The sequence below is a fragment of the Pteronotus mesoamericanus genome, unplaced genomic scaffold, assembly GCF_021234165.1.
Source record: "Pteronotus mesoamericanus isolate MK-2021 breed Mesoamerican mustached bat unplaced genomic scaffold, CSHL_Meso_final scaffold_54, whole genome shotgun sequence".
NCBI classification, from domain to species: domain Eukaryota; kingdom Metazoa; phylum Chordata; class Mammalia; order Chiroptera; family Mormoopidae; genus Pteronotus; species Pteronotus mesoamericanus.
Window position 1 is genome coordinate 47,282,162 of NW_026555321.1, and position 27,242 is coordinate 47,309,403.

General features: G+C 39.7%; 2 protein-coding genes across 3 annotated transcripts in view; one reads left to right on the top strand and one right to left on the bottom strand.

Annotated features, from left to right (window-relative positions):
* THOC7 (THO complex subunit 7) overlaps positions 1-12,802 on the bottom strand; it is a 20,895-nt gene extending 8,093 nt beyond the window's left edge. The window contains exons 1-2 of the mRNA XM_054594859.1: positions 12,696-12,802; positions 143-260 (exon numbers count right to left, since the gene is read on the bottom strand). Of these exons, the coding sequence (XP_054450834.1) occupies positions 143-260; positions 12,696-12,714 (137 nt within the window). The 5' untranslated portion in view covers positions 12,715-12,802. The remainder of the gene's footprint in view (positions 1-142; positions 261-12,695) is intronic.
* Positions 12,803-12,998: 196 nt separating this feature from the next.
* The window catches only part of ATXN7 (ataxin 7), a 134,864-nt gene continuing 120,620 nt past the window's right edge, over positions 12,999-27,242 (top strand). For both annotated transcript variants that reach the window (XM_054595909.1, XM_054595910.1), the window contains exon 1: positions 12,999-13,060. The gene's annotated coding sequence lies outside the window, so the exon portion shown is untranslated. The remainder of the gene's footprint in view (positions 13,061-27,242) is intronic.

Below are 27,242 nucleotides of genomic sequence, written 5' to 3' on the forward strand. Positions count from 1 at the left end.
GAAAAATCTACTCTTGATTAACCAAGAGTTGACTTAATTGCATATTTAAGGTGAATAAAAATTTGCAATATTAACGGGATTGTGTATAAGGTCTAAAATCATATTGGGACATTGGTATAGAAACAACAGTAAACAGAAATACCCCTCTTCCTGGGATCCAGAATTGCACCATTTAATGAAACTTTTCACTAGCAGATTAATTCTGCGATCATCTCCAGCACCATCTCCATCAATTAGGAGACGCTTCCGTATGACTTCATCTGGAGGAAAGAAGAATTGATGTGAATTAAAGAGACTGTCTGGCTCTTGTTAATTTCAGGAACATAACCAATATCACTATTTCATTCATCCAAAAGAAAATTACTGAAATGTAAATGTATTCAGTGCCACTAGATTGCACACTTAAAAAATGTTAAAATGGTCAATTCTATATTATGTAGGCTTTACTACTTACTATGTATTTGTAAGTTACTGTGTCAGTTACTTACTAAGTTACTTACTAAGTTACTAAGTTACTTACTAAGTATTTGTAAGTCTATATGTGTCAGGCACTATTCTAGGGACTGGGGTTGTAGCAGTGAAAAGCCATGCCCTCACAGAACTGTGATTCTACTTGCTGAGTTGTTGAGTAGAATTAATTTTCAGGTACCACCAAGGAAATAAGCCAATAATTCTTAGAGAGCTTCTTCGGGGGAAAAACGTTCAAATGGAAAGAAAACTGAAGTGTTCTTGTCTCTGACTAGTATGAGGTGCTGGTAACAGGAACAGAGGGAAAAGAGGATTTAAGGATATAATGGCAGACTAGGAAAAAAGAATGAGAGATGGAGCAGAGAAAAAGGAATGGATTTGTTTTTTAAAATGTGTAATTTAGTTATTATATTTGCAATTTTTTTCCCCATGAAGGCTTTTTTGTTTTTATTTTTTAAACAAGTCTGTTTCACTTTTGCTTTAAGGCAAAGAAAAAGAGGAATTAGAAAAGAAGCAGAAATGATTATGATGAGTAAGAAGTGGTCTGGCAGCTGGGAGCTAGTATTCTTCCTGAACAAAATCATGCTGGATCACAACAGGAAAGAGGCAATTTGAAACTGCAATATATCATTTTCACGTATCAGAATGGTAAAGATCAAAAGACCTGGTAATAAAAATGTTAACAAGGGTGCTGAGAAATTGCACTTACACTGATGGAATGTAAACAGCTACACTCTTTGTAGGGCAACTGACTAAAAACAATATTTAAAATGCACATTCTAGGAATTCATAATATAGATTCATGTGTACCCATGCACAAAGATAAATGTAAAGGGATGTCCTTAACAGTGTTGTTTGTAGAGGAAAGATTGCAAAACTAAACATTCACCAGGAAGAAACTGGTTAAACTATGAAACATATTATGCAGCCAAAAGAATAGTGTGGATATATATACTATTGCCACATGCACACACACAAAAGTTAGATATACTAAGTAAAATGAAAACAAAACAGATACAGAGAAGCATAGAGCTTGTTGCCATTTGTGTAGAAAAGGGAGAGGCATGCTATGTGTCTGCATTATGTGTGCATACATCACACACGTAGTGTGTTTATGTATTCAGAGAATATCTTTGGAAGGATACACAAGATACTGATACTACTGGTTGTTTTTGGTAAGAGAGATGACAAAGGATGAGATTTAATTTTATAAATGGCTTTGTAGAATTGTTTGTTGGGTTTTTAACATGTGCATGCATTTTTTAATAATAAATTTTAAAGTATAAATACTTCCTGGAGAGCCTGCCTGATGAATTAAGAGCAAATCTTTAAACAACGGTTCCTGTGTGTAGGCAGAAATATTTTTGAGCGCAGGTGCAGCAGAGATAAACTCTATAAGGCTGATGGCTCATTTTAAAATTTACTGTGACATCAGATAAACATTTTAGAATTGGGTTTTGTTCTCAGAACCATGGCTTTTATAGGCTGCTTAAACAACAGATTCATCAGGTGTTTTAATTTTACACTTTAAATAGAAAATTAGCCCTAGCTGGTGTGGCTCAGTGGATTGAGCACCGGCTTGCGAACCAAAGGGTCACCGGCTTGATTCCCAACGTTGGACACATGCCTAGGTTTCAGGCCAGGTCCCCAGCAGGGGGCGCACGAAATGTAACCACGCATTGATGTTTCTCTCCCGCTCTCTAAAAAATAAATAAACTCTTTTTTTTAAAGATTTTTACTATAAAAAATTTTTTTTAAAAATTAGTTTGTAAAAGCTTTCAGTTTTTAACCACCAACAATGTTATTTGAGGAGACAGACAAAACACAGTCCTTGAAGAGATGAAAATGCAGAAAATGAACTGATTTTTTTAAAAACCACAAACATATTTTAACTTTGTTAAAATAAAAGGAAACATAACAATGGGTAAGCAGTCTGGCATTCAACTGATACTGTTCAATTCCTTTGCCAGTCTTTTTATCCTTGCTTTTCCAAACCCCCTACCCCTAACCCTGCCTCCCCAAACTCCTCCTTTCTCCCAGATGTCTGGATATACTACTTTGTTTATGACCAGGGATCTCAAATGTAAATGCATTCAAGGAATAGAGAAATTGGGGAGTGACTATCGTAACTAAGGGGAAGTTACTACCAGAACTTGTTTTTCAAGAGATTTTTTTTTAAGTCTGGTAACTAACCAAAAAAAAAAAAGTTGCAAACAGATTTGCTATCTTTCCACCTGTATACTTAACATCTGTTCACTTTTATATATGTAATATCCCAATTACAAAAGTTTTTGAAAAATGTTTAAAATACTGTAAAGGCCAAGTAAACTTGGGAAAGGGTTCACGAGGGCCAGTTCCATGTCTTGCTCATTCTTTTTTCTTCCTAGCCTCTCACACTGTGTCTACATTTCTGATGTTCAAAAAATATTTTAAAATTGGATTTGTGGTGCCCTCCTGGGGCAACCCACCTCTCCCACCCAAGGAGAGGTTGGTCTCCATAAAACACTAACAAGTAGCAGCCAACTGTATCATTTTCAGGTTAGCAGCAGAGATTTCTCTTTTTGAACAAAAGACATGAATATTTGATCAATGAGCAGATGTGTCTGTCTCTAAGGTACCAGAGTAAGTTCTTTCACTCTACTTGGAGAAATAATACGCATATGAATACACACACCCAGAAGGCTGTGATTATTAAATGAGTGGCTCGGACACACAGTAGAAGAAATTAGGAGAGCTCCCTTTGGTTTGGGGGTTTTAGGGCAAGTTGATTTTGAGTTGCTCTTTTGATATTTAAAAATCATCAATCAAAAAAGCTAAAAGGCACCTAACAAAATTTCAAATATTTTACCTTTAAACCAATGCTAGATATACTACTTGCATACATGCATTATATATGTCCATCAACAGGGGACGAATTAAATAAATTTTGGTACAGGAATATGATGAAATAGCATGAAGCTCTATAAAACAAAAACGTCAACATGCTGACACAGCAATCATTTAAGATAACTTGTTAAAGAGCATGGTGAAGAACTGTACGTTTGGCATGTTTCTTTCATATAAAAATGAGGAATAAGAACATATAGTCACAAAGATACCCTGAAATGATATACAAGAAACTAATAAAACCGATAGAGGGGAGTATAAGCAGAATAGATGAGGAATGGGCTAGAAGGTGGGGAAATATCTTTTTATATTATTTGCTTTTGAGCCATATGCATACTCAAAATCTGTTAGCTGTTATTTGAAAATGAAAGCTATCATGTAGTGATGTTATCATAGGAGTTTGCATATGTCCAAATGCAATGAACTATACACACTGAATATGTGCAGGTCTTTGTATATCAATTATGCCACTGTTAAAAAAGATAGTAAGCTAAAGTCCTTTTCCTGGCCCCCACTCCAGGCAGGGAGAAAACTGTAAACTGCAGCAGCCGGACCAGGGACTTGGCTACCCTAGAACACCAGTGAGGCAGGGTGAGTGAAGACAAATACTGGGACCCAAGCCCATAAAGGCTGTTTGTGGTCAGATTGTGGGAGTCCACACTAGTAAAAGCCATATTAGTAGACTTGAATCTTGCTGGTAAGCACCTGGGAGTTTCTAAAGATTCATGGGTAGGACTTTCTGGCAGGATTAGGCTGAGGGCAGTGTATGAAGTGCACTACAAATGGAGAAAGGCCAAAGGCCAGGAGGTTAGTTAGGGGGCTACCAAAGTATATATACAGTTAGGAGCTAAAATGCCATGAATTAAAGTAGAGATTAGAATCACAGGTCCTGAAAGGCAGGTCAGGGCTAAGAAGAGACTTAGAAGAAGGCAGGACCAATGCCAACACTGGGAGGCACAAAGAAGAGTCTGGTATGACCAGTCTGGTGGCCCCAGCCGAGGATTCCATCAAGACAGTCAAGGCCACTTTCTGCCTTCAGTCCTGTCCCTTTTCTAAGAGCAGAGCATGTCTTCACAGCCAAACTGCTGGGTCAAAAGTCAAAACTGAGGCCACTGTTCTGCTCAGCCCACACAGTGTTTACTTTGGGTATGTGTAAGTATGTGACCAATATTTAACTTCATCTGTAAAATGGGAATAAAACTATCCACTTTGTAAAACTTCCGTGAAACTTTATGAAAATATATACAAGGAGCATAATGCCTGTTCATAGTAGAAAAGCAGGGGAAAAAAAGGGTATCCTTATCCTTACGTTAAATTTAATCTGCAATTTGTATCATCCTAAAAATGGCAGAATGTTGAAATTCTATAGATAAATCAATATACGTAGATAGATATCCATTTATGCATACGAAGTTTTGCCCAATTATGATCTCTCACAAATTTACTTCTGTCTCAACCTTGTTATTGCAAGGTCACAATATTTCTAGCTTAAACTGCATGGAGAGTTGCCTAAAAAATTCTCAAGGGCCCTGGCTGATGTGGTTCAGTGGACTGAGCACCAGCCTGCAAATCAAAGGGTCACAGGTTCGATTCCCAGTCAGGGCACATGCCTGGGCTGCAGGCAAGGTCCTCAGTAGGGGGCGTGCGAGAGCCAAACATGTTGTTTCTTTCCCTCCCTCCCTTCTCCTTTGTCTAGAAATAAATAAAATCTTTAAAAAAAAATTTTTTCTGGGGATGAGAATTACTGAAAAACCATATATAAAGCAAAGCACAACTCCAATAGAAACAAAATCAAATGAAGGGGTGAGGTGCCAGTTTGAAAACAGGCTCTGCTCTTGTGAAATTCAAGGATGGCCCACTGTTGACAGTTCCTAACACACATGGTATAAGCATTATTATTTTTAATGATACCTCATCCATTATCTCTAAATTGAACACACCTAAAAAAGTTTCATTTACTATATACATTCACTTCATAAATCATTATCATGGTTGAAGCCCTTTATAAGCAATTTGAATACTAATATTAATAATTCTGGCGGGCCTTGGCACACCCTGTATAACAGTAATGATGGCTTAGAAACTATTTTATTGATGTTGTCAATACCATTCCTTAGTTGTCATAATTACTTTCTTTACTATGAAGATCAACATCATCTAGAAAGAGCTTTTAAACCCAAATGCTTAACATCTGCCTGGAGAATGGTGGCTTTCCATTTGACTTTAAGTTTATAGGAAGATTTCCCACTGCCCTCAGTTATATTATATGTTGAACCATAATTATACCTACAAAATATCTGGCACTCAAAAATCACTTTAAAATCAGTATGACACCTGTTGCTGATGAGCAAATATTTGTTCACAAAATTGAAATGCATTTAGGTCCCTTCCTATCTTATCTACCAACCTATACCTAGAAGAAATATAAAATTACTTAATACACTAAGCCTCAAAAAGTCTTTTCTGAGGGTTAGATTTTAATGCCCATTTTCCATAAACAGAGAAGCAGGAAAAAAGTCTTCCTTTATAGTCACAGGACCAACTCTCCATTTCCAAGCCTCTTGTCAGGTGGCACAGCCATTTAAATTGTGTTCTCATTTTAGTGTGGACAGACAATCTCTCATAAACCCAGATTAATATTCCTTTCAAAACCCACAGTTGTTATTCAGTCACCTTCAAAGTACTCTCTATTTGATGAAATACTCCTATCGAGACATTTTTTCCACTACCCAAAACAGTTTCTGAACTTGTCGATTTTGATGCCTTTTAGTGCTTCTGCCATTTTTTTGTTTCACCTCTTATGTATTGGCTGCATGAAATGGGCAAATGTGTTGAAAGAGTCTTCAAAAAATTTCACTGAGGCCGAACACAGACTCTCATAACAACACCAGTTGGTACACTGATACAGATGGGTTCCTAAAACATTCACCCAGTGGGGGAAGCCTGTGTTACAAAGGGCTCACCCTCTGCAAGATAACTGGGCCTCATATAAGATTTTAAAGGATATATACATACATATTGGCATTTTAATAAATACATAATGCTTGCAATATGCTAAGTATTGTTCTAAGTTGTTTTCACATATAAACACATGTAATCTCTGTAACAGCCCTAGTAAGTAGATATTATTACTCCTATTTTACAGGTGCAGGTAGAAAATATTTTCACTTGCCCTGAATTAAATATCACAAGAAGAGTAGAGCTGGGACTCAAATTCAGGAGTTGGGAACCAAAGAAGTTGCTTTTTATCTTTTATGAGCATTTATTTTTATTTATTTATTGAGAAGGGGTAAGGGAGGGAGAGAAACATCAATGTGTGGTTTCCTTGTGCATGCCTCCTACCAGGGAGCTGGCCTGCAAGCCAGGCATGTGTCCTGACTGGGACTTGAACTTGTGATCCTTTGGTTCGCAGGCCAGTACTCAATCCACTGAGCCACCGTGCCCAGGTCTTTTGTGAGCATTTAAAAACCATTCCAGAAGGGAACACAAGAAAGTTTCTAGTGACTACCTTTGAGGAGAGGGAATTAGTAATAGAACATAATTAGGAGAAGGTGCTCACTTGTCACATTTCTTCTTGAATTTTCTGACATTACTTTAAAAAAAAAATCAACGGTGGTTATCTAGGTAATACAGTTAATGGCCATTTTGAGGTATTATTCCTTCATTCTTTTCTGTATTAAAAATTCTAAGAAATGTTTCTTAATAAACCTATGATGTGTTAATAACGAGAAGAAATTGGCTTGACCTGAACTGTTAACAAGAGGAGAAACTAAGGCCATGTAAAAACAATGTATATGCAGATTCCTTTTAGATTTATCATTAGTTCACCACTGCTCAAGAGTTCTTAAGGTGAATTACATATATTCCATTGTGTTAGCTTCCTTATGGTAAAATAACACCTAGCCAATCCTTTCAGGAAGCTTAAAATCATTAAAAACAATTTTAAGGCCAACACTATGAAGAAGACACAAAAATGGAAGTGGAAAAAAATAAGATAATTTGATTCCTTTATGTAAATACTGATCTGTTGTGAGATACTTAGGACCAGCCTAAATAAATTGCAGATGTCAAAGTAAAAATACTGTGTTGAGGTCCTTTGTTTTTCTCTAGATTTATTTAAATATTTAGAGTACAGTGCTAATAAAGTCAAGGTTGAAACTCCAATCCTGCATTGTGAAACCACTTATTTTGGCTAAGGAAACATTATTTAATAATTGAACAGCAGTAGTAACCCCTGTGCTGGGGCCATGGCCTAAGGAACAAAGTGGGCAAATTCATTGGCACTAGTGAAAAAAACAGAACAAAAAAACAAAAAAACCCCTGTGCTCATCTAAGTAACACTGCATCAGCAATTGAAATAGAAATAACAGCAGCAGCAGCAGACACTTATACGGTGTTTATACACTCCTATTTGATGACCTTAGATCTTTTTTGTTTCCTATCACTCTGAAAAGTATCCTGTTCTGGACAATAAAATAAATGGTCATTCAAAGTGCTTTACATATAATATACTTCATCCTTGAAACAACCCTATAGAGTTATGTATTATTATCTTCCTTTACAGACTAGTGGTGTCTCTTCTGCAGTTAAAGGAAAATATAAACAATTACATGATTAGAAAGTCATTGTACAGTTCCATTATTTTGTCACATTGATCATAGGCATAATTAAAACCATTATTTCAAGTTTTAACGAGTATTTAGCCATGAATTACACATTCTAATTAAAAAAAAAAACTAAACACTGTCAAAACCAACAAGCTCTATTAAATGGAAGGCACTGTCACATCCAGCTCCTTACCAGCCCCTTCTCACCTCCCATCTGTTGCTGACATATCAATATATCTACCTAATTCTATATCACAAAAAGGTTTCTGAAATGATTTCTATCAGGGTACTGACACTGTTTAGCACCTTTTAAATTACCACATACAAAATATAAACTGTGAACATAGTTTAAATTCAAAGTGACAACTTCTAAACTGCTCTTCAGTTAATCAAAATGCTGGGGTGCAACAGGAGAGGAAAGAGAATGGCTGTGCCAATAACTGGCTATGACAGTAAGTCATTGACTTTCCAAGACCTCCATTTTTCCATCTATAAAATGACTGTGCTGATGATAATATCAATAGTACAGTATCTACATATAACAAAATGGTGTTTCTTTCCTTCCCTCTGAGGCAGGGAAGTTCCCCTAATTAATCAACGTGTCATCGTGCTGGGTGCAAGAAATAAAGAGCTTGTCCTCCAAGAGTTCCCAGTTCAATTAGATAGGCAGACCCATTATGCAAGGATTACATGAGAGCACAACACCTTGCCAGGCACCTCAGATCAAACTCATAAGAGGACAACAGCCTTCCTCTGTGCTCTGGAGACAGGTACTGGTATTCCTCCAAGAACCTCTCAGGATGACTGAGATATCTAAGCCACCCACTTTTCAGTTTTCACCACCATCACCCTAATTCAAGCCTATTTTGTCTCTCACTTGCAATGCCAATGGCCTCCCTGCTTCCATTATTGCCTTTCGAGAATTCATTCTCTACACAGCAACAGAATGATTGAAAAGACAGATCACTAATCTTCTGCTTAAAATATTCCAATCACTTCCAAATATCCACAGAAGACAACTCAATTTCCTTTCCATGGCCAATAAGACTCTTCATGTAATTTTTTCCAACCTCCTTTTGTGTCACACTGCTCCTTGGTCCATCCACTTGGCTCACCTGGATCCAGTCCCAGTGGCTGCCCTCGCCCCGCGCCCCCCCCCCCCCCGCTATCTTCCCTAGAGGGAGAAGAGTTTGTTTTCACCTCAGGCTTCTGGAATACTCTATATGGAATACTTTTTCTGGGGTCTTCACAGAGTTGACAACTGCGGGTCTCACATTAAATGTCACTTTTGAGAGCAGCCATACTTGATCAACCTATTTTAACCTAGTTGCTGGTGGCCCTTCCCCATTAATCTCCCTTACATTCTATCTAGTTCATTTTCAGAACTCAATTAACTTCAGAAATTACTTATGTTCTTTTTCAAAAACTATCTTATTTACTGATCGATCACAAACAATTGCTTCTCTCCCCTAAGTAGGAGTCAGGCCTTCTTCTGTAGTTTACTGTTGAAGCCAGCACCTGGCATTGTGCCTAGACAGTATGCAATAGATACTTGTTGGCCTATCACACATCTCTTACTTCTGCTTGATTTTTACCAAAATCTCAGTTGAAGAAAACCACATTTAGAGAGAACTGCCTGAAGAAGTTGTAGTTTGTCCTTTCCTCTATGATCTAGATATTCTTAAAGCAAACAAGCAAGCAAAAAAAAAAAAAAAAAAAAAAAAAAAAAAATCTTGCTCTAAATTAAGGCAGACTAGCAAAGCTACTCACCTAAACCACAGTCTATTGGCTTTTTTAACTTGTGATTTGGCCCTCCTTGACCTAGTAAGTGATGTGCTAATTTATAGCCCAATGATCCTCAGTGCTACAAAGAAGTTAATGTAACACTGGCTTTTCTTTATAAGCACCCCAAAGATAAGCTTTTTCTCCAGTGTTTAAGAAAAAAACTGCTTGTCTGGTTATCTAATGCTGCCTTCTCTCATATGCACTACATCACAGAATGGACAACCTCCTGACGCTTGGTATAGATTGCTAGAGAAACAAGATCCACCATAGCTTTCTTAATAAGTGTACCCTAGCATTTTGAGGATCACCCTCACTTCTAACTTTCTCTTATTTTTCCTAGTCTCCATGTTCTTTTTCCCCTGCTTCCTCATCCATTTATTTTGTGTTTACTCATATGGTGAGCTGCTGTATTTTCTAGAATAAGCCAAGTAAAGTGTCAAGGGCTACAGCAACAGTATACATGAAATAACATGGTTATAAGTGAAAGATTAACTGCTTCTAGGAAAGAGAAAAGGAGAATGTATGAGGTAGATCTGTCTACAGACAGAGAAGGACAATCATGCAGATTAAAAAGAGGAAGGAGTCACAGTTCTCATCTAAGGAAAGTGGAGGAGAGATGAGTAACAGCTCTTACACTTAATAGTATTTACTGAACATTATTATGTGTCAGACTCAGTGAAAAGCACTTTACAACTTTTACTGCATTTAATCCTCATAACAACCCTACGAGGTAGATTTTATTATACCCAAAGAATGAAACTGAGGCTCAAAGAAGTTAATTAACCTGCAAAAGGTCAGACAGCTTGCATGTGGCACTTCCTGTGGCCTCTCAGGATATAGGGGGCACTTGACTGTAGCCAGTAACTTTACTAGAACTCATCTTTCTTTCTTATCTCCTATCTGACAAAACCTCTCTCTGAAGTTCTCTACCTCAATAAATAGAGAAGTACAGTGGCATTAACAAGCATAGAGTCACTCAACTCAAGACACCTAGGATAATCCTTGATCCTTCCCCTCACATCCACTCAGTCATTGATGTCCTGACATTCTCCCTCATAAATTTCTCTCCCACGTGTCTACTTCTCTGCATTCCCACTTTGTTGGAAACCCCATTAGCTCTTATCAGGACCACAGCAGTAGTAGCTGTGTGACCAGATGAATAATGATGAAGGGGAAGAACACTGGAGCCAAACCACGTGGTTTTGAGCCCAGGCTCTAGAACTTACTACCTGTGCAACTTTGGGCAAGTTACTTAGTATCTTCATATCCCAATTTCATCTGTAAAGTGGGGACAATAATTAGAATACTATTTGACATACAATAAATACTATATAAATGTTAGAAGTGGGGAAAGGAACTTCGCACTTTCCCTTCTCTCATCATTCTTCACACAGAAGAATATAGTGGTCATATTTTTTTTAATGCAAATCTGATCACAAAAGACCAGTGTTAAAAACTTTTAATGATTTTCCATTGCCCTCAGAAATCTCTCGTTCATAACTTTCAAAATTCTAGCCAATATTTGTAATCTTTGTGTTCTTCCAAAACTTTGGGGCCTTTTCACAAGTCATTTCCCACCTAGAACACTAGTCCAACTATATCTATTCATCCTTTATGATGAGATTAAAGTTAACTTTTTCAGGAGGGCCTTCTGATCTCCAAGAATGATTAAAGAAATCTTTGTTACATGCTTCTACAGTTCCCAACCTTGTACTTTCCCTATGGTAACACAGGCCACACTTGAAACTATTATCCAACGTGTCTTTTCCACCAGACTGCAACCTCAGAAAGCAAAAGGTCTTGCCTGTAGGTTCTGGGCTGTAAGCCTATGAATATCTACTGAATCAATGAAATTGGAATGAAGCAAAGTTAAATTTTCCCATAAAGTTTCTGGATCTTTAAGATCCTCCCCTCTTACCGCCCCCCCATCACATCCACAAATTTGGCCCTATTACTCTTCTTGCCATTGCCTGGCCCCTTACTGTGGGGACCTGTCTACTCCCAACTCTTCAGAAGTGTCCTCTACACAGGTAACTATGGCTACTAATTACTCCCTCCTCAAATAAACACAGCGTCCCTGTATGTCCCCTTCCCAGATGTCAAACAACTGGATAGCATTTTGGATTTTCCCTCCAGCTGCCCATCATGCCAGTCCACCCTCCCCAAGGCGGCAAGTTATTTTATTTCTGCTTTCAGTCCACAGACCACCCTCCTCACTCAGGTCACCTTCCTAAACAGCCCTCAAAACTTTCCAGCCTCTATCCCTAACTTCCTCCCCGAGCCACATACACACTCCAAAAAAAACCCTCTAAATATCTACCCTCGGTCGCCCCATACCTACACTGGCTCCTCACCTCAGGAGTCTCACAGGCACATTCACTGGCTGTCCTTTAGACGCGGTTCACATCCACTTTAAAATACTGACCCGGCTCCCTCACCCCACCCCCAACCCAGGGCCAGTTCCGGGCCTCACTGTGATGCACCCCAAGGTGAGGAGCCCCTCCGATTCTGTCCAGAGGACTCCTCCAGGTGTCACCATCTGTAGGGCGACACTCCTGGTACCCTTCTCTCCTTCCCGGCTGGTCCCAACTCCGCCCCATCCCCGGATTCCCACTGCTTTCCGCCGTCCACACGACCTGCGGACCCCGGGTGCGCAGCCTCCTCCACCTCCTTCCCTGCGTGGCTCCTCGGAGCCCACTACCACACCGAGCTCTCCCTCAGCTCGTCCCCGACAGCCCGGACCCCTTCCAGGCACCACCCACCCACGTGGGCCCCAGGGGCCCGACCACCCTCTCGGCACCACCACCCCTGGCCCTGCGCGGCATCCGGAAGCGGCCAGGGGAGGCCGTAGAGACCCGGGAGGTTCAGTGGCGAGGCCAGGGGCTCCGGAAAGCGGCCGTGCAGGCCGCGGCACCCGGGAGCAGGCCAAGGTGGCGGGAGCGGCCTCACCGTCAGTCACGGCTCCCATGGCGTGCGCGGCGGCGGCGGCGGCGCAGGCTGAGGCGGCGGTTGGCGGCGGCGGAGGTCAAACTCCCACAATGCAGCCGGGTAAACAGCCATGGAGGCGGAGGCGGCGGCGCCCGCGGCCGCCCGCTCCGACGCCTGAGCTGAGCCGCGCCGCGCCGCGCTGCCGCGGGACCCGAGCTCCCCGCGCTGCGCACACTGCTTGGGGGCGGCCGCGGCCGGCACGTGTGGGAGCCTGGTCAGGCGGGCGGCGGCCCTGGCGGCAGCCCGATCCCCGCCGCCCCCCCGCCGCCCCCGCCCGGCCCGGCCCACGCCCAGAGGCCGCCCCGGAGGCCGACGCCAGCAGCCAGGTGAGATCTCTGGGCGCGCCCGTGCAGCGGGGGCTGCGAACCGCCCGGGGTTGGGACCCCGCGCCTTCCAGGGAAAGGGGATCGCGCGGCCCCGGCCGCCCCATCCGTACTGCCACTGCTGGGGGTGTGCTCGCCCCCTCGGGGGTGGGGAGGGTGACGGGGGCGCCTGGACCTGGCTGAGCCTCGGGGACATGGAACAGGGGGCGCGGCGCGAGGGTCCCGCGAAGTTAGCGCCCACGCGTGCCCGGGCGGGTCTCGAATGTGCGCACTAGCGCCCGGCGCGGCCGGAGATCGAATAAGGCCCCGCGTCCAGGTGGCGCGGAGCGGGCCCCAGCGGCCGTCCCTTCTCCCCGGGGTGCCGGTGGGTGCTGGGAAAGGGGGAGGGAGAAACTTGGCGACCTCCAAGAGGACCTCGCGGCTCGACTGCGAGCGTCGTGCCCGACGTCCTACCCGGCGCCGGGGTCCCGTCGCTCTTCAGGGATAGGGTGCTTTTTATTTATGTTTTCTTTGATTTTTTCAAAAAATGTCTATGTGACTATCCCCATCTTAAGGGGAAGTTGAAAGTGAAGGGGGAGGGAGGTGCTTAATGAGAAACGTTGCCTTGTGTGTAGAGTTACACATTTCCGGAACACACTGTGAATTGTATTGGCATCTCTTCCCAAAAGTCACTTTGATTCAGTTTCGATGAGTTTCTCGCAAAGGGCGACCTTTACGTGGTGAGAGGTTGAGGGGAAGCAAGCGTCGATACAACTGGTTTTATCTCCAGTGGGATGGGTTCAGTTAGCCACAGGCAGCGTGTCAGAGTTTCGAACCGAGGTTTGATATTTTATTGAGCGTGGAGTTATTTTCCAATTTTCCTGTCCCCCAAGTATCCTGCCTCTTCATTTCCGGGATGAAGCAATTATGTAGGATGGATCTGGTTGTTCGATTCCTTTCTGAAGTTGGGTTCGTTCTCCTTGTTTCTCCCAGGTTTTTCAAAGGGGAAGAGTTGTCAATGAAAGTGAAGTGTGTTTAATTAACCTCTAGCTAGTAACCGCAGTATAGGTAAAATTTGATCCATATATATGAGGTCGAAACTTCAGTAATGCTCTTGAACAGTACTTTGAAGAATTAGTATCTTTGACTTTTGGCACAAAGGCCAAAAAATAAAAAGTTACTTTGAGTGAAGATTGTGAGGCATAACTTTCTCTCCTCACAGGGTGGGGAACCTTCCCCGGCTTTTAAATAATATTGGCCTAAACACTTGCTGCTATCCGTCTAAGTTGCTGCTCATTTTCTTGATTTTAGAAGGAGAGAAGCTAACCAAAAGGATTACTTAAAATCTTAAATATTATAAATTATAAATTGAATGTATCGATTGATTATCTGTCTATCCTAAGGGGCACTTTGGCCGGGATGGTTATTATTTAAAAGGTAATTGTCAAGTGGTGAAATGAAGTTCTTTTTTAAGTTACTTGTTACTTTGTTTTGTCATCATGATGCTGATTTTGAAACAGTATCTAGTGATTTAAAATAATCTTTAATGTTTATAGACAAGTATCACTGCCCCTGCAACTATTAAATTGTCATGAGACATTCTATTCATAGATGGAATCCTGGCTGATTTTGTAACTCACAACTTTGTCGAACAGTGCCAGGAACGTTCTTAAGTTATAGTAGATCAAGAGAGATTGGAAAAACTTTAGAGTTCAAGATAAGTCTGAACATAAACAGTTCTGAAAGTTCTTCACACAAATGATGGGAAATACATGAAAATATGAGCCTTTATGAAGTTTTAAAAATATGCTTTCTCAGCCATATAATTTAACTCCCAATTGCATTGACACAGATCTGTGTGTTGAACATTTGAGAATTATTTTAATGGACTTTTCTTCATATCATATATAGTGAAAGAATGTCTTTTAGTAAACTTTATAAAATGTCTCTTTTTTCATGTAATCAATAATATATCAGCATGTTCATGAATGTGAAAGTAGGAAGGACTCAAGCTCTACTAGGCCATGTTAACATTTCTCTCTTTTCCTGGGAAATCTCTGAGGAGAAGTAGCAGATTTTAAGCTATGACAAACTGATTTGGACTTTGGACCTTACATTTAATGACCTTACATATAAATTACCTTACATTTGGCTATTTACGCAAGTCTTTAGATTCCTGGTTTCTTTGAGACTATGGGAGTCTAGATGAGAAAGTTTGAGTGTTTATTTAATTTTAGCTTTCTGAATTTATAAAGGATGATGACAGAACTAAGTAAGTGGTCTTTATCCTGATTCTTTGAAATGATGTGGGCATTTCTATAATAAGTGTTCAGGGCAAGGGTTATCCTGAGGGTTCTGTGGACCTTTAGGGTCCATTGATAGGCTTCAAGAGATTCTTGAAACCCATATCATTACCCAGACTTTTTGTGTACGTGTATTTTTCTGGGGAAAAGTCCCATTGTTTTGTTATAAAAGAGGTCCCTGGCCTAAAAAAGTTAGAGATTTATATTTTTATTAAATAAAATGGGAGTGTGAATAATACTTAACAGAAAAAAGCAGGAAAAAGTAGATCTTTGTGTTCAATACTTGCCTTTTAAAGTTTTCTTTAGCCCAGTCATGTGGCCTTAGAGGTGCAGAAAGACACTTCCATTTCGTTCCCACAGCAAAGCGCTGCCTGTTAGTTGATAAACCACATACATAAAGGGCTTGACATGCTATTCTGAGTGCATTGTGGGTGTTTTTAAATTATATTTAAAAACTTAGAACAGAAAGATTTATGGTCTATCAGCAGAGACTTGATCTTGACTACCAGCCCCTGAAGCAAACATTTCGTTCAACTCCACTACTTTATTACTCTCCAGCAAATCTGAAATTTGACTGGGAGGCAATCACTCTAAAAAAATGTGTTTGTGCCTTGGCAAGACAGCAGGGCATGATGGAAAAAACAGATTCTAAGTTAAAACAGAGAAGTTCAAATCTGGGTTCTTTCATTTACTATAGCTACTGAATTTGCCTGACCCTTGAGTTCCTTATCTGGATCAAACTTAGTAGAGATGTTGGGAGGCTGGCGTGAAGTTTCTTATATAAAACTCTGAGTGCCTCATTTGTCCCACAGGAAGGATATGGAAGCTAGATGCGGGTAACCATTAATAAACATCTGAGTTAACATGTATAAACATGACCTGTAATAGTGATAAACATTTTTTTCAAATAAGTATGGTGACAATATTAACAAACTGAAACATTTTTTAAAAATCAAGTTTTCAAAAATGAGAGGATTTAGTTGTACTTATATTATGGATATTTGGGGGAAAGTTGAGGGAAATCGTGGTGCAGTTGACAAAGCTGAGGACATGGATGCTGGGCAGAAAGAAACAATAACCATCCACAGGCATATAGCTCTCTTTTTGGGTGAGATTCCATTTAAGCTGTGCTCTTCACCTGTAATTAAAATGAGAAATCTAAATTAAAAAATCGCATGTGTATTTTCTAGTCCATCATCTCTAAAGAGGTTTGTTCACTCCCTCCTTTATGGGATCCTCACAGGTACCCAGGGATTTAATTAGTGGAAGTTACACCTATAACTTTGGCCATCTAATTCTGACATCTTTAAAATGCCTCCACAGCTGGTGTCTGTATCAATTTTTCTCAATAGGGAAAGTGGAAGAACCGAAATGCATTAGGGTAATGAGTAAAAAGTGAGAGATATATAAATAAAATGCTTATAATGTTATGGCCATAAAGATATAATGTGCTTCTACTATTTCTGTGTTCTTTCCTTTTTCCTCTCATCTGTTCATGGTGAGCATTCATGTCTTCTGCTTTCAGGTGGGTTAGTGGCTATGAGCACAGCTTTAGACTTTTGGTTTTGACAACCGTGGATTGACTCCCATTTCCTTAGCTTTCTGGTTGTGTTCAGCTTGAGCCAGTCAGCCTCACTGAGTCTCAAAGAGATGACCATTAAATGAGACAATAAAAAACAAAAGGCTTTGCTCAGTTCTAGGCCCCTAGTAAATTCTCAAAGGTGGTAGTCATTTTGAGGATGGTTTCATTCTCATCTTGGAAAGAGCTAATGCATTCTTTCAAAGAGAAAACCTTTAATTATACTGATTCCTATATAAACCTTCTGGGACCATCCTACTTTCAACTCAGAAAAAGCCTTTCACATCTTTCTGGTTTCCATGGACGGGTCCCACTGCGTTACAAGACCTATTAGACCTGTCCAGTGCACTTAACATTTGGGTTGAATTCTCTGTTAGGCTGGCAAATTATGTGTAAATTCTGGATATGTCAGGGGTCAAACCAACAAGAATACACAGATTTGGAGCCGTGATTCATGCAAAACGACATGTTTTATGGCCTAGAACAGAGGTCAGCAATCTTTCTGTAAAGAACAAGATAGTAAATATTTTCAAATTTGCAAGCCACCCAGGTCTCTGTTGCACTTACTCAGCTCTGCCAGTGTATCTAGAAAGCAGTCATAAACATAAGGGAATGGGCATGGCTGTGTTCCAGTAAAAGATTGTGGGCACTATGTTTGAATTTCATGAAATTTTTATATACCATGAAATTAATTTTTCAACCATTTGAAAGTTTAAAAGCCATTCTGGGCTCATGGTATGTATGGGCAAGCAGCTGGATTTGACCCGTAAGCTGTGGCTTGCCTAGAGAAATGTTAGACTCATCAGTCCTATAGGTTTGTGGCATCCTTAAGGAACCCCCCGCTCCCAATATACACACACTGCCATTTGGCACCTCAAGTATTTTATGCATAAGCTAATGCCCCATCTCCCCATTAGGATAAAACTCAAGTAGGTTAGTTGTTATTAGTCGTAATGTGTGGCCTTCTCTTCTTAGCACAAGCATTATACTGTATCACCAGTGAATTTTACTTACTGCTAGAAAAGTTCTCACTTTGCCCCGTTTTCTATACAACTTTATGATTGAACCGTGTCTATATGATGGCTCTGTAGGGAATCAGTGCCTTCGGAGCTGCCCAGTGCTTCAAGTTCCTTTTATTCCCCCCTTGCCCTGGAGGGGAAGTAATTGATACTGGCCCTCAGGTTGCTAAGTAGACACTTTTATGTTAAGGAAATCTGTATCCTGCCTCCCCCACCTGCTTTCTGCATGATGTTTTGTTAAATAAAGCACACAAAGATTCCTCTTGTGCTCTAACCCCCAGAGACTAGCTCCAGGTTTGGTGTGTACAGAGCATGTAGATGTATATGTCTGTGTGTAATTTCATCCGGCCATCACTGAAGCTCTAAGGGCTGCTGCTTTTGGTTTCGCCTTTTTTCTCTTCATTGACCCTTCTCTCTTGGCCATTGTATGAGATGCAGATTTGGTGACCTGGTAATTGCTATAACTGATTGGTGTGTCCATTCCTTAACATTCTCTTCTAATTTACTTGTTTTGCAACAAGTATGTTCTTTTTTAAGTTTATCTTTTAAAACAACATTATGCTGAAAATAAAACCACTAGAAGTTATTGGGTGTTTTAGAATTTTCCCCCTCCAAATATAAACCTTATGTAATCCTAGAGGCGTGAATCAATATTTTAGCTATTTAGGAATAAGTCTCAGTTTTTAAAAGTTGTTGCCATTTTATCTAGATTTTAGAAATGTAAAATATGTTATTACACTTAACACTTAAGGATTTCTTTTTTTAAAAAGGTAAATTTGGTACATGTTTTCTGGATGACATTTTAGGCCATAAAATAAAATGGTGAGCCAACATCTAGGAATTTATCTTAAAGAAACCAACCATTGGTCAAGTATGCATAGTAGTACCAGACTACTCACTGCCCAATTTTTTTTTTTATAGTAGAAAAACATGGGAAGTGATCTAAATGCCTATTAATAAAGGGTTAAGTCAATTAGGGCCTACCAATATAGTGAAATAGTGTGCAGTCTTTAAAAAGGCTGATGCAGGTTGATATTTTTTGGTATGTAATGATATTTAGAGAAAAGAGGATAGCATGCAAATATGTATTGTGTGTGTATCTAAATATGTAACATGTATCTGAAAGGATATACTGTGCTGAATAATAGAAACTTGTTTCTAGGTAGTAAGTGTGGGTGACATTTTTTAAAAATGTTTTTCTCATTTTTTTTCTTATTTAGCATGTGCTTTTATAATCAGGAAAAATAACAAGGCTATTAAAGAATAAATATAGTAATTTAAAAACATCCCTTATTTGTGGCTAATTGAGCCCTCATTCCCTGAGATGACTAATTCCCTTCACTGTCTGTGTTGTATTGAATGAGAAATGAAATACATCTTCCCATACCTTTAAAACTGTTTTCTGTATTATTAATAAGAATGCATTTCAGACTCTTCCAACAGGAAAGAAAAAATTCCACATAGGACCAAACAGTTTTCAGGAGAAACTCACTGAAAACACACACATTTACATTGAAGTAGTTTGTTGTACCACAGAATTCTCGCTGTGGAAAGATTTTTCCCCCTTTGAAATTCCTATAAAATCATGAGTTCATATGTATGGAGGCAGTATAGAGTAGTGTTTAAAACATGATCTCTCTCACTTAGTGTCTCTGTTACTTTACCCAGTAAAAACCTCAGTCTCATCTCTAAAATGTGGGTAATACCTTGCTAAGTTATTGTGAAGATTAAAAGGGTGCTTAGCAGAGTGCCAGATACTAAGCAGTAACTAAGGAGGAAGAAGTGGTAGAAGCAGTAGGGTATAGAATAATAATAGTAATGATAATGATAATATTGGTGTTGGTAATTATAATATTGACTGCTAATATTTCTTCTCTTCCAATCATAGGTTCACATAAGGGTAGAGCGTTACTTGGCACATTCACCAGTGTAAACCCTCTAACCAGACCAGGTACCTAGACCAAGACAGGTGTGTGGTCTAGTTTCACCCAGTCATGCTCCTTTTACCCTGATATCTCTATGTACTGTCAAAAAAACAAAAAAGTTCAGGTGCTCACAACTCACTGGCATAAAGTTGGCGCTACATAAATGTTTGTCGACTGGATGGTAACCAAAGGAAGCATTTCTTCTTGACAGTATCTGGTAAATTTTTAAGAGGGTTTTGGTCATCTTGAAAGTATATGGAAGAAAGTGCAGGCACGAAAACTGTTAAGGGAGAATCTGTTTGATTCCTAGTTTTTAAATGAATCGTAGCAATTTTGTGTTATTTTTCTTCTCTTAGCCAGTTACCTTCAATTTCAATTTGACTATGTCTGCACCTCCATTCTTGTGGTATAACTATGATCAATTTAGAAAAGTTTTCACAAAAGTTATTTTGGCTTAAGAGCATGTTCAGTTCTCTGCGTTATACCCCCAAGTTCTGACAGAGATACATTTCCCTGTTTTTATGGAATTGGAAACATTGACCTGGTCATGAAGATTGAGAAGTTTAACCACATTTGGCTATGACATAGTTATTTGGCAACTTTGAGCTTTGAGTTTGTTCATATGAAACTTTGGGAAATGCATGGAACTTTAAAAAATGTAGAAATATGACAGTTCATGAAGCATGTCAGTCAGTTATCTATGGCTGAGTAGCAACAGCCCACTACAAAACTTTGTGGCTTAATACAGTAACCATTTATCTGCTCACAATTGGGGCAGGGCAGTTGCTTAGCTGGTCTTGCTTGGCTTGAGGTCTCTAATGTGGCTGTTGTCATTTGGAGGCTCCAGTTGGAGCTGGTTGATCTAGGGACCTGTAGCTGGGACAGCTCTTGGAGCTCTACTTGATCCCATCTTTCAGCAGCTGAAGCAGACTTTCTCACCTGGAGGCACCTTATTACAAGAGGGTGACAGCTGAAAGGCCTTTTGAGGCCTCGACTAAGAAGTCATAGTGTTGCCTTGGCTGGTGTGGCTTAATGAACCGAGCACCAGCCTGCAGACTGAGAGGTTGCCAGTTTGATGCCTCAGTTGTGGGCCAGGTCCCTAGTTGGGGGCATGTAAGAGGCAATCAATCCATGCTTCTCTCACACGTTAATGTTTCTCTCCCTCTCTCCCTCCTTTCTCCTCTCTAAAAAATAAATACAATCTTTAAAAAAAAAAGAAGGAAGTCACACAGTTACATTCTCTTAGTCATAGCAAGCCACAGGACCAGTACAGATTCAGGGGCTTGGAAATACTCTAAGACACCACTTCTTGCTGGGAGATGCTGCCCTGTGTGTCTCACAGGTCTTGCCTTCAGGAAATTGAGTGGGGCTGGGGTGGGGGTCATTGTTGAGGCCATCTTTGCAAACAACATGCCCATTGCTTTTGTTATAGTAACCAAATTTTTTGTTTGCCTTGGTTGGTAAACTCCTATGAGAAGCAGTGCTAAGTGCTTCCCTGTATTATCTCTTGGGGTAATAGTTGTATGAGATAGGCACTGTTATTATTCCCATTGTAAAGGTGTGATGAATGAGCCTTAGGGAGATTAAGTAACTTGCCATATATCTTTTACATAGTTAGGGCCAGATCCTAAAAGTTGGGGGAAATTTATCCCTATACCAGTGCTTTTTAAATCCATGGCTGAAAAAATTTTCATGGGAGATGGAGAATGAGAAGTAGAATGAAGCATATCTTTAAAGACTCTCAATAGAAAAATCCAATATATGAATGTTTTCCATGAATTTTGTATTCTATTCCATGATACATCCCTGTTTTACCATCAAATTAATAGTTTAAATTGCTTGCCAATCAAATTAAATTTTATCTCCCAAATCCTTGAGAAAATAGGTTTTTCTATATTTGAAATAATAGGTCTTTGGTTGTAAGCAGTAGAAACTAAATCTTCAAAAAAAGAGGTTACTGGAAGGATGTGGTGTAGCTCCCAGAAATGATGAGAGGTGAGGAAGGAAGCATCAGAATGGATCAGATCCAGAGTAGCCTCAGGGATCAAGGCAGCAATGCCACCTCAGGGCACTGGATTTACTAACCTCTCCAACTAACTATTTTTAACCCCATTCTTTACTGAGAGAGTGTCCCTCAGGCCTAGACTGGCCCTTGACAGGTACTTGGTTACTTGCTGAGGAAAGTACCTGCTGGGAAGTTGTCATTCCCCAGCAAGAGGAGTGGATGTAGGGCTGGTAAAGCCAACAGATGTCCAGTGTCTGAACACTTGTGGGCTGCTATGTAAGAGTTGCTTTGTGCATTATCTGTCACATTTAATATTGGCAGCACCTGCAGTATTCCCTGATTCAACTTTCTCCCTCTCAACCCCACATGCCTCCAAAGGCTTTTAAACCCCAAAGTGCGAAGAACTCTTGTGACTATCTAGACCATCCATTTCCATCTCTGCTGATCAGTGCTTACCATTGTTAGTGCAATAATATATTTATTTTGTATGTGTTACTTCTTTCTAAAGCATACACATTTCTCTGATTTTTAAAGAAAAGCATATGAACTGTAATTTAAATGTTTATTGATAACAGGGCCCCTGTTAAAAACATTTTTTACCCAGTGAGCAGTGACCCCCTTACGACACAGTGAGATAAACTGGCCCCTGCACTCAACTTCTCCACACTGCCCTGCATTTGTTTTTCTGTCTTCTCCTGGTGTCTAGCTGCCTTCATTGTAACTTTGCCAATACTTCAAACATTTTAGACCTTAAAGCTCATAGGCTAAAGGGCCAACCGATATTGCCTATCCTTTATAGTATAAGTAAAACCATGTTTCAAATGATAAAATGTGCAAATCCAATGTAATTTTATTCAGAGCATTTTCACATGTATTCCATGTTTTATTTTATATGCTAATCTTTTGAAGTAAGAGAAGAGCCAGTTTTTCCCCATTTTTCAAATGAGCACATTAAGTAGAAAAGGCAAGTGATTTCTCCCTTAGCATAGGACTGTTGGCCAGAAAACCTGGGTGCTACCCATGCCTTTGCTGAGGGAGGTTCTAGAACAGTGCAGAAGCCCCTTTTCTGGTTTCTCAAGATTCTGAGCTGAATCAGAGATGGGTACACTTGTGTTTGCCCTCTATTACTATAGGAACATGGGGATATAAGGAAGGTATCTAGCAGTCACCTTGGTCACTAGCAGCCACTTTTGTTTATTCTTGCTTTGGAACCCCAGCATCTTTTTATTTCCCCACAAATAACCACGGTGAGGAGCCGACTTACCCCACCTCTTCCAGCAATGATTAGCTCATTTTGAAGTACCTCTTGGAGCCCTTCAGTCTGGCCTTTTTCCCTCCCCATGGTTTAATTACCACCTTAGGATGCAGTCACTTGTCCTCTCAATCCCTGGACTCTTTTAAATGGTCCACTCTGTTTCTTGCTGTTCAGGTCCACTACCACAGAAATTTTGTGAGGAGCACTTGGTGCTTTTGTTTAATTAGGGTCTCCAGGTAGTTTTCTGTTAACAATAATGTTGTATGTTAGGCCCTCTCCCCCATGCTTTTAAAGTTACATTGTAGTCTGAACCATCAGCATGCTCCTAACAGTGATGTGGTGGTTCTGTTTGGCCAGACCTTTTGGTAAATAGAGAGAGCCCACACTTTTCCCTAGCTTTTAGAACGCTGTCCTAACTTTTACCACTAGTGTTTAAATTCTTTTTAAATTTGTTTCAGGCATTGATTTCTACAGCTTCTAACCATGTTCAATTAAGACTTACCTCTAGTCAAAAAACTGCCTTTTTTTCTCTTGCATTTCTAGTTTGTCTCATGGTCTTATTTTGACAGACTTTTTGAACTTTTGTTTTTTAAAAATTTTATTTACTTTTAGAGGGAAGGGAAGGGAGTGAGAGAGGGAGAGAAACATGTGAAAGATACATTAATCTTTTATTTCTTTACATTTTATTCATTGATGTGTTTAAGTTTTAACATATTGAACACAAAGGAATTTTTAGTGGCCTGGCACATAGCTCCTCTTGCATACTCTAAGAGGAAATATTTAAGACTCCATTCTCTATCCCCTTCCCTCTTCATCCTGTTATTATCATTCTGGTAGTTATAACTCTAAATCACTTGGAAATCAAAGTTAGAAAAGAGACCACGTGCTATTACATTAGGACAGTTTAAAAGGAATCGCTTGTTCAAATTTACTGGCTTCCTGAAGCTAGTAAAGATGTTTATGGTTTCTAAGGTTCCCTGTTAATATATTTCAATACTATAAGACAGTGAAAAACACATGTGTAGCTATTATAAGTTATGAGAAAGGTAACTCCTAGAAAAGATAGTATTTCAGTTTTCTGTTTAGAAGTACAAATAGTGATAAACTGAAAAATCAGTTGTCTTATTAAACAGCAGTCATGAACTGGTCGTAGGCAGGTTTCTTAGTGTGTCTGTTGCTTTAGCTAACAGCCAGCAACGATTAGCTTTCTTTTCCATAGATCTGGTGTCAAGTATTAATCAACTGTGGACTGGAAAGTTTTTATTGGCTAGCATTTGTAGTGGAAGAAACACCAGTCTGTTTTTTATCTGTAGTCTCTTAGCCATATAACTTCATATGATATTGTCTCTGTGGCTTTCTTACAAAGAGAAACAGTCCCATTCATTTTCATGTATATTAGGAGTACTTCAGAGTATGAAAAGAGTGAATTTTAACCTTGAAGAGTTTAAATTGTCTCAAGGTCATGATGTATACCAGGGGAAAAAATTTTCCATGTTAAATCCAATTTACCATTCTTGTTTTTCACATTTTGAATGGTTTTGAAAGTTTTTAAGAAAAGTTTATAAAATGTTTATACTATTGACAATCTTAAAATAACACAAAAAATAAGAAATGTAATTTGGATTTTGAGTTTGAAAAATTACATACACTTGGTTCTTGTAGAAAACAGATTCTTGAATACTTACAGGGTTTTCGTTTAATAATTTTTTCCTGATTGTGAAAATCACACATAGGTGTTCGTAAAAATTTGGAAAATTTCACAAATACACAGAAGGAAATAAAAGTGACTCATACTTCTGCTTCCCAGACATACCACTTTTAACATTTGATATGTATCCACCCAGCTGCTTATATAGTTACCAATATAATATCCTTTGAAATGAATGCTTAGAAGAAAGAGTAATGAGTGGTATGAGTATGAGTATGAGAAATACTTGTAGAGAGGGAACTCAGTTTTGTTAATCCCCTTGCCTCTCTCAGATATTGCCTTAAGGCTGAAGAAAGGGGCTTCCCGACCAGGATGGAAGAAGTGATATGTCTTTCCTTTTGGTTGGCCATGGGTGAAGTTTAGAACATCTTTTCTGCAGACTGCCGTTTATCTGCCTGTGTCTTTATGTTAGCAACTCTGTCAGCTCTGAATGCCTGCTAGGTACAGAGGGAGACATTTAAATTCTTGTTGGAATAGCTTGTTGACATAGGCCACATCAGTTCTCATCAAACTCCCTGGAAGAACTCTCTAAATCTGCTCTTGTTCAAAAGAATGCCCCAATGTTAAGAAATAATAGTAACCTCTAGGTTACTTGTGCCAAGTGAAAGCAAAGTGGAGTGTTTATAGACTCCCAGGTGATTCCCAATTAACATCTAACCTTAAATTCAGCCACTTTGGTAAAAAAAAAAATCTGAAGGAGGAGCTCAGAGCAGATTATAGTATAAGCATATGCCAGTCCTCTCCTGTGGAAAAGAAAAATGTTCAGCTGTTAAAGAGACAGGCAAGACTAAGCAAAGCAGAATTTTCTTATCCTGCTTTTCTTTCACCTTAGTGCAGAAAAAAGATTTATCCTGGGATGAAGGAGAGAAAGAAGGAAAGATCATGGGCAGGTAGCTAGTAATATAAGATGGTTGGCTCTCTTTCTATGTGCATTAGCTAGTGGTAAGAAGATCCTCAGGTCTGAGAAAGTAGCATAGTCAAGTTGACACACAGGGCAATTTCCCCAGGCAGTGATACAACTTATTAGTATTCAGGGTGAAAATACAATACTGACTTCGATTCCAGGCCCTCAGCAAGAGGAAACCCAGGTAGAAGTAGGAGGAAGTGGTATCTCTTTGTAAATGTTTTATTCTTGACCCCTCTATTCTGCCTTTCAGGAGCACATCCTGTGTTCTCCTGCACTGACCAGTTTGAAGGGTGTCACTTCTGTCTGAGAACTGTAAGAACTTACAGGTAGTGCTTTATCTGAAGGAGTTGCTTTGGAAGATGAATAACCATTGTGATAACTGCTCACAAGCAAAGGAGAGAGATTGCTGGATTTATAAATCTGTGGTTTGAATTCTTAGGTCTGGCAGGAAACAAAGTCCAGTGCATAAGGTTCAGGAGACTTCAATGAAGAGGTTATTTTCAGAGGAGTGGGCAGAATTAAGGATGACATGGGGTCCTTCACCCAGAAACTTAGCAGCAGTGGGAAGCTGCTATTACCGCTCAATCCAAAGGAGCAAAGAGAAGAAATAGCATTCATTCCTGAAGTCCGGGGAGAGAGCTTGAGCCACAGAGGAGGAGACCACTGGAGGGATTCAGCCACTGACAGAAAATGCAGCCCAGAACGAAGAGGAAATGGGAAGCACTACACCCTTCCCCTACTTGCTTTCTACCCTCTTTGATCTCCTTCCAGTGTCTTCTATTGCATACCCACCTGGAAGCCTGCCTGCATGAACCCAGTGATGCTACCCATAGAGGTCAGGCTTTGGGGCACAGGGCAGGGTCAGAATGGTGGAAAATTCATCTGGGGATAAAAAGAGGGATCACACAGAAAATTACTAGTAGCATATTCATAATCCCCCTTTCATCAATTTATCTCATTGTCCTTATCTCCTGAAATGCCAAAAATAAACCTTAAAGCATGTAAATGATTGATTATGACTCAGTTCTGTCTTTTAATATAAGTAATCCAAACAGTTATCCTTATCAGAGTAACTAAATATTCAGAGAAAGAATCTGAAAAATTCTCAGAAGAATTGGAAAATCACTGAAAAACCTTCTGTTGGAACATTTTGCTCTTAGTTAAAATTAAACTAAGATTTTTAAAAATCATTCATGTGAACTGTATAAGTGATTTATCCTAAAATATAAAAATTATGCTTTTAATCATACATTGGTAAAATGGGTTTTTGTTGTTAAGATACGAAAGGAAAGTGTAACTTTTTATGTCCTTGAATATTATCTCTTCAGATCTATTTAACTAAAGTGGAATGAATTGGCAAGAAGATTCTCACTTAGCCAATATAAATATAAGAAAAGATTTATAGTTACTGAAAGTGGGCCTGGCCCTCGCCTGTGTGGCTTGGTTGGAGCATCACCCTGTAACTGAAAGGTTGCAGGTTTGATTCCTGGTCAGGGCACATACCT